This window comes from Pteropus alecto, unplaced genomic scaffold (assembly GCF_000325575.1).
Source record: "Pteropus alecto unplaced genomic scaffold, ASM32557v1 scaffold177, whole genome shotgun sequence".
Lineage (NCBI taxonomy): Eukaryota > Metazoa > Chordata > Mammalia > Chiroptera > Pteropodidae > Pteropus > Pteropus alecto.
The window spans coordinates 2,503,360-2,511,798 of NW_006442207.1; the positions used below are offsets into that span (position 1 = coordinate 2,503,360).

The following is an 8,439-nucleotide window of genomic DNA, read 5'->3' on the forward strand; positions in this document are numbered from 1 at the left end:
TGGAACAAGGAACGGCCTAGGTGAAGACAGGAAGGAAGGAAAGGGTGGGATCTATTCCAGTCTGGGTGGTGCCATCAGAATGACCTGGCTGAGCCGAAGATGAACGAAGCCATCTGGTGGGAGACACAGCTAGAAAGGTGAGCTGGGGCCTGCGCCTTAACTAGGATTCAGACGTTTGCTCACTGAACCCAGATTTATAAGCAGTTGCGCCAAGGCAAGGCAGAGTGATTAATCTGATGAATATTCCAACTGATAAAATAACCACGAAATCTCTGCTTTTCATGCCTCTGCCTAATATTCGAAGATGATGAAAACCACAGAGGCGAAGCATTTAATCCATCCATTAGTTTGCAAAAGAGTAATATCTAATTAGTGCATATAATGTTAATTCTAAAATGAACTACAGAACTAAACAATGAAAGTGAAATATGTAATATAAAAGTGCTAAGGCTGATCAAAGAAAAGATCAAAGAAAACAAGATAAAAGGTGACCATAGCCACAAATATGCAGCGAATGTCTCCAATGAATCATTTCTGCCTTTGACTGTTCCAACACGTGTCCCCTGTCCGCGAGTACCACTGAGTTAGGTAGCTTACTAGAAATCTGGATAGATTTCTAGTAAGCTACCTAAATTGATATAAATGTCTTATTTCATAAGTAATTTGAAATCTATACACATAAAAATATATGCCCAAATTTGTATACTATTAAATGGACTGGATAGCCAGATAAATACATATCTGGTTTACTCTTCCATTAACTTTTTTCCTCTTGCTATATTATCTAGATCTGTCTTTTCAAGTTATCATTACCTAACATTTTCTGTTTGTAGCTTGAACTGTGGAGAAAATCTATATCATGATTTCTATTTTATATCTGGAAAACATGAAGTAAAAACAAAAGTCAAATACGACAGGAAAAGGAAAGACGGAGCAGCTCCCTGAGCCAGTCTGACCGAGCGCCCAGCACTGCGTTACCTGCCGGTCCCTTGTCCTCGCCTACCTGGCCATCTCCAGCTCCCCTGTCCTTCCGGCCGTTCCACCTACACGGAGAAACAGGCTCCCTTGAGTGGCGTTGTTTCCAGCAAGCTTGACAGACAGTTTGTGCCTCCAACCTTGAAACAGGGAAAAAAAGAGAGAGGGAGAGAGAGAGAACAAAGGGTTAAAAATATGTGAAAAGCAAGAGAGCCTGGGCTCTTTAACGTGAATGCAACTTTCAGGGTTAAAGTGTAACAAGGCTGTTGTGTTCATAAAAAAGTACTTGAGCTAGCTCGAGTGAATTCGGTGAAAAACTACATTTGAAAATACATATAAACGTTCACATTTTGATTTTCCACAAGTAAATAGTTTAACGATGTTTTAAAAAAAAAATTCTCCAATTTTCCAGGCACTCTTACGACTCTTTAAAATGGAAGTTGTGTGTCTTCTTCTGTCCACTGTCCCTGTGTTCTGTGGTATGTGTTACTTTCTGTAGCCAGCTTTTTATTTGCCATAGTTGGACAACTAATCCGGAAAAGATCTTGAAAACCTACTGGGCAGGAAGGTCTGTGCTTTTATAATGACCTTATAGGCGGAGTGAACTGCTGCTTCCTTTCCTGCAGGAGCACGTGCTGGGGATGCCTAGTCCTGCACAACCCCCCAAAAGGATAATTCCCTTGTAAATGGTCAAGAGTAACTTTAAAAAAATGTAGAGCTAAACAGAGTTTTCATTCTGAATTCTGAAATTGTTCCATGCTTAATAACATGTTGAAAAAAAAATGCAATTCTTCATACAGTTGTTTGAAAAGTATCTGAAAGGGGTAAAACCTACCAGAAAGAATATTCAATGGGTTAATCATTGCCGAAGAATACTCTTTGCCCCCTCAGCCCGTTCCACTGCAGTAATGTCCCCACGGTCACTTCTCCACCGACACCAGTCTCCCTAAGGGCACTGATGATACTGGGTGCTTCGTCCCATGAGCTCTTGTCTCCTCTCCTTTTAGTATGTTTGATGCAGTGAATGCATCTTCCCTTCCTCATCCTCTTTCTTTTCTTGGCTCTTTTAACACCGATTACCCTTCTCCCTCTCTGCCCATTCCTCAGTCTTCCTGGCAGGGGCCTCTTGCTTTGCTCTTATTTTTTTCTCAACTTGACCCGGTTTTCTTGGGAAATTACATCATTGACTTTCGCAGCTCCGAGGACTGTCTAAACACAGGTGACTCTCAAATCTCTATCTGTGGACCACAGCTATCGCCAGAGGCTGACACCCATATCTCTACCTGCCGAGTGGGCGAGTCCAAAAGGCATCCCAAACCTGACATGTTTGAAACTGAGCCCATCAACTTACTCCAAACCAGCCTCTCTTCCTGTTACCACGCTCAGTAAATGGCACAGAATCCACCCAGCCGGAATCATCCTTGACTTCGACTTCCTGTGTCCCTCAAATCCATTCACCAAGTTCCTTTTTGCTGCCACCTCCTAACCTCTGTATTCTCTCCACTTCTCTCTACCCTTATGCCTGGATTTTGCAATAATTGTTGTATTTTTCCCTCCCAGCTTTATTGAGACTGAATTGACATATAACGGTGTGTCAATTTCAAGTGTATAATGTGATAATCTGACGTACATATATTACAAAATGATGAGCACAATAAGGTACGATAACACATTCACTACCTCACATAGTGTGAGGCAACACCTGTTCTAACAGGTTACTCTGCCTCCATCCATGCAGCAACTAGAGTGATTGCTCTAAAATAAAACATCTGATAATCTTAATATTCTTCCGTGGCTTTCCATGAGCCCAAAGGCAAAGCCCAGACTCCCCCCATGGTGCACAATTTCATTTTTGACCCAACGTACCTCTCTCAGGCCTCATGTCACATTACTCTCCTCCTGGTCCCTATCATCCCGGCTCTCCTTTCAGTCATGGCTCTTTCTTACCTCCGGGCAGTTCCTTCTGCCTCCCATACTCCCATTTCCTTCTTCTGTTGACCCATCTTTCAGGAGTCGGTGTAGAAATCACGGTCCCTCAGCACGCTCCCCGACCTGGTCATGGAAGTTCCTCCTCTGTCTCCTAACACAAGATTTCTTGAAACCGATAACTTTATTATTTTTTTTTTTTTGCTGTCTTCCCCCTTAGCCTAAACTCACCAACTTTTTCTTCACTGCATCCTCAAAGTCTGGCCCAAAGCCCACTTATTTAGTAGACCCTCAGTAAAAACTGTTGAATTAAAAAAAAAATGAGTACCTTAAAGCATGACAATAAAACTTAGCTATAATACTTACGAGCAAAAGGGGAAAGAGCCCCGGTGTTTAAAAAATAATATGCTCTATTAGGCTTCCTATTTTTGAGGTGAAATCTATCAGCAAAATGACCCATCGTTGGGCAACCTTCTTCGGGGCAATGGAAGCAATCTCCCTGGTGACAGAAAATATGAGGCAATCAGAAACGTAATCAGAAATGTTGCCCTTCAATAAACTTATGCTATATTATTCAACTATAATAAATCTTTGAAATTTAAACAAAGCGTATGCATTTAAAAATGACTAAGTTGCCTGACAGGCCACGGTGCCCATTTGCAAAAACAAAACAAAATAAGACAGAAACAATGGAGGAGAAAAAAGTAGGATGGCCTGTTAGTAAAACAGGTAAATGGTCTGAATAGACAATGCACAGAAGAAGATACTCGAATAGTCAATAACGATGTAAAAAGATGCTTACTCTTACTAGTTGTCAGAGATGTGCCAATTATAACAACATGGAATTTCAGCAGATTTGAAAAATTAAAATGATTGGCAAACCCAGGTACTGGTGAAGACTGGAGTGGGGGATTCACATTTGCTTCTGATGACATAAACTGACAGACATTGCAGAGAGTAATTTGGCAACCCCCGGAAATGCACGAACGCTGTGACAATTTCACCTCCGTTATATGCCATAAAGAAATTTCCACCCAAGTTCATAAGGACACGTGCAGAGGTGTTTATTGCCGAATTACTTCCAATAACAAAAATGGAAATAGCCAAAAGGCACATTAGTGGAGGAATGAATAAATAAACTGTGGCTGATTCCTATGAAATAAATACATAGACCTATGTAATCAATGTAGATTTCAAATTTATAAAATTTAATGAGAAAAGCAAATCCAGAAGGATATGTACAGTATGATGTCATTTATTTGATATATATGTTTCACTTCCAATTCTGACTTAGGGTAGGCAGTGAGGGAATACAAGTTATCTCAATTCTTCAAATTTATCTGTATGTTTTAAAATCTAAAGCAAAACTAACAAGATGTTAACTTTTTAAAAAATCTGGGTAGTAGTGTTTGAACTTTTAGATTTATAAAACATGGACATTTGGACTAGGACTATAGGAAAACACCCCCACTTAAAACTCCATTTTTAATGAAGGAAAATAATAACAGCTCATATTTACTGAGTGCTTACCATGTGACAGGCATTGTTCTAAGCACTTTATGTGATTTAACTCAATTAACCCTATTTTACAGCGGTGGAAACTCAAGTGCAGAGAAGTGAAACAATTTGTCCAATGTAGCACTTTGGGTGAGCGACGGAACAAGAATGTGCCCAGGCAGCTTGATGCTAAGACCTCTCCTTATTTTTTTAATTCTACATTACGTTACGTTATGTTACGTTACATTATATTATATCATGTCGTTTTATTTTTGTGACAATTTGGGTAAAAGTACAATAAAACATGTCAAGAAGATTGACTCCAGGTTCTCTAGTCTTGTACCCATAACTTGCATCCGTGTGGCACAGGAGTCTAAGATTCTCCAACCGGGCAGATTGAATCCCGTTATCTCTGACTACAGCATGACTCCGAGGGTCTGCCTCCACCTGTTTGGTCAGCTCCAGGACCCTTTTGCCACGTAGGGCAGCATCTGGGCTCGTGGAAGCTGGAGGTGGAAGAGCAGGAGGCTATAGAGGGAAATGCCAGTGTTTGTCTGTCAAACTTTCTGAGAACGGAAGTTCTCAGGGCACATCCATCGTGAATAAGAAAACTGGCTCTGGAAATGGCGAGGACAGCCTGAGGGCATCCGCTCACCTTGCTCTGCAATGGGAGGGAAATGTTCATTCCTGTCCCAACACTGCACTTAGTCACCAAGCGCTATTGCTTATAATAAACTTCAGCTGGAACCCCTGTGATGTTTTTCTACCCTGATAAAACAGTGGTCTCTAAACACAAGAGGGAAAATCTTTCCACTTCCCACTACAAAATAGATTTTCTTTCCCCTTTTCATAGTGATAACCAGATGAAAAATATGTTTAGCTCAGATCTGGCACTGTGTGCTTTATTACTCGAGTAAAATCAGATTTGGTGTTTTGTCACGTATTGATCTGTATGGAACTCCTGTGAGCTGTCCATGCTTTAGTTCTGCTCTGTATGAATAATTAAATTTTAATAAAATAATTTTAATGTTCCAAGTGAATAGCAACATGTTTGGTTGTAGTTATTGATTGGTTCAGCTTTCTTGGGGCATCTTTGAAGATGCCATTTAAAATATATAATATACACAGAAAAAATTTTTGCCCTGGACTTATTCCTGTTACACAATAGCATCTAATTACTGCATAACAAATGGCCAAAAAAACAGAACTGGATATAATCTTCAAAAGAGCTGAAACAACCAGAATACAAATGCTTTGTTTAGTTATTTAAGCCCTTCAGCAACCCCAGCTACTGTTCAGTACTCGACACAGAAAGAATCTACTATCTCCTAAAATGGCAGATACAATTATTTTTTTTAACCACAAACACAAAGTCCTAATTTTTAGTTGGCTGATCATGCTTCAAAAAATGACTTGCTAATTAAATTTCACTGCAAAATGCTTTACTTACTGCTTTAAAAGATTCATAGGATCTACAAGGATAAGCAATAAATGCATCAGGGTTGAGAATGCTTTCCATATAAAAGCGATGACTCCGGGCATGGTTGCAGTCAAAGAAGGAAGACACTTCTGTGAAAAGAATTTTCAGTTAACTCATAGCAATGAACTGCTTAACTAATAACAGAGAGTATGAACCTTTTTTTTTTTTAGAAAAAAAAAATAACTTCAAATGACAGTATCTTGACTTGGGTCTAAACGGTTAGACCTTGTGTGTAAGCTTGGATATTGCACAATATTTATCAATATTACATAACATTTTCTTTGTATCAAAGAATTCTTTGTGTGAATCTAAAGGGACATTCAAGCAGGATAAATAAACAAACACAAACGTAGATGATCCTGTGCTCTGACATTAATATCCCGCAAGCTTCTCAGATCTCTGACATAAGCACTTAGAGCTTTAAGCATCCCTGTGCATGCAGCATCTCCCCCTTAGACCGATTAATTCTCTGTCTCTCCATTTCTGCAGCAAGGACCGAACTCCCTTCTACTCAATCACAAAACAGCCAACAGTGTCAACCACTGCACACCTTCAGCTGAGTTTCAAGGTGTGGCAGGTGGGAGGTGTCAGAAAGAATGCTAAAGACAAATTCGTTCTATCATTGTCAGGCATTACATTATTGACAATATTTAGGATTATTGCAATAATATATGATAGATCAAAACACATTCGTGCATTCTGAAGTTATCACAGCATCGTAGTCATTTGTGCTCTCTTAACCTTACATAACAACATGTTTACTGTATGGCACAGACTATTATTCCCAGGACCTACACAGCTTGGTTGATCCTTGAGAAACTAGATTTTGGTTTCAGTATATGTGGTAAATCACCACTCTCTGACAGTGGCCTCCAATGAGTCACTCCTTTCTAGGTCCTCACCCTTTTGCAATATCATGTTACCATTCCTCCCTTCTAGAGATGAAGCCTATTGTTTTCCCCTTCCTGGGTTACAGGCTAGTCTTGTAACTTGCTCTGACCGACAGAATGTGAAGGAACTGACACCGTGAAAGCGTCAGAAGGTCTCTTAAGAGACTTTCCTGTGTCCACACTTGCTCCCTTGGAACCCAGCCTCCATGTTAAGGAATCCAGGTTAACTGGCTGTGGAGAGACGCCTTGAAGGATCACAGATTGCTTAAAGAGGGTGACAGGTAACAAGACCCCAGATGAAGAAGGCCTCCTGCTCAGCTCCGCCCAGCCCGGCCGCTGGCCAGATGCGATTGCAGGAGATCCCTCAGCAGACACGACGCAAAGCTCTAGAGTCTCAGCAGAACTCTGCCTGAATCTCGAGTCTCAGAACCTTGGGCATAAAACCATTGTTCTTTTAAGCACTATGGTTTGTTATGCAATAAATAATTGAGACAGCATAATTTCACAAATGCAACACAGTCAGCAGAGATCAATAATTAGCATCGTCCTTTTTTGAAATGAGGACTTTGCTTACATCAGGTCTTTTTATATACAGATTTCTGTTCACAATTAATTTTGATTTAGACAAGACGGTTCATTAGAATATAGGGAACAATGAACTTTGAAAGTAATGGTTTTTTAGTAATAAATATAATGTAAGATAGAAAATCTTGAAGACTTAAAACTCATCTAAAGACTTAACATGATTGATAAACGTGCTTTTAATCCAATAAAGTTGTAGAAAATCTTATGTCTCAAAATGCTTATGACAAATGCATGTTTTACTTGAATTAATTCTCTACAGAATTTCGAATGCTCTGTGTATAACACTAAATATAGTTATGTAAAGGAGTCTTATAATCTATATTTTATCCTAATAGGAAGGATTTTAAATCGTAATATGGAAAATAATAAGAAAAATTAGTTTTATATTGGCCTTTTAAAGGTGAATGTTGCTTATCTATACTAGGTGGGATTGATTTTAATTCTCATTTTGAGTATCTACAAATTCACCAGTGTTTTTTAAGTAGTCATTGCAAATAGATACTTTTAGTCACATTTACACTTTCAGGACAGATATTGAAACTTTATAATTTATCTCTAGTGATGAAAAAGAAATTCTAGCTCCTCTCAGTGTCATGGTCTGTGTATTTTTCCTCTATATCAGCCAAACAGAAGATCAAATAGTTATATCATCTACATATTCTGACCACAGGGGATGAGGTAGTGAGATATTTAGAATCATCCATATATTTATCATATCATCATACTATTATGTATGATTATATCTCATGTATGATATATTTCATTATTTCCATGATGATGATATATAGAGATAGGGAGGAATGGGATTCCCAAATAATAACTGTTTTGGTGCCTGATAGCTAAGTGCTCTGTAGATATTATTATTATTGGAAACCACTATAAAAGGTTAAATACTATTTGTTTAATTTGTGATTAACTTAATTTGTGATCCAGGGTGATTATTATAAAGTAAATCAAATCCTCCCACAACTCCCATCTCACTTGAGTGAAAGCTGAAGTCTTTCCTACCATCCACAGGCCCTGATTACCTCCCTCTGGCCCTGGCCCTTCTCTAACCTCAGGCCTTACTACTCTCCTCTCTTTCCC

General features: G+C 39.1%; 1 protein-coding gene across 1 annotated transcript in view; it reads right to left on the reverse strand.

Annotated features, from left to right (window-relative positions):
• The window catches only part of PNLIPRP3 (pancreatic lipase related protein 3), a 30,133-nt gene that overhangs the window by 1,984 nt on the left and 19,710 nt on the right, over nucleotides 1–8,439 (reverse strand). Inside the window, exons 8-10 of the mRNA XM_006920836.1 lie at nucleotides 5,849–5,967; nucleotides 3,268–3,400; nucleotides 1,004–1,115 (exon numbers count right to left, since the gene is read on the reverse strand). Coding sequence (XP_006920898.1) covers nucleotides 1,004–1,115; nucleotides 3,268–3,400; nucleotides 5,849–5,967 — 364 coding nt within the window. The remainder of the gene's footprint in view (nucleotides 1–1,003; nucleotides 1,116–3,267; nucleotides 3,401–5,848; nucleotides 5,968–8,439) is intronic.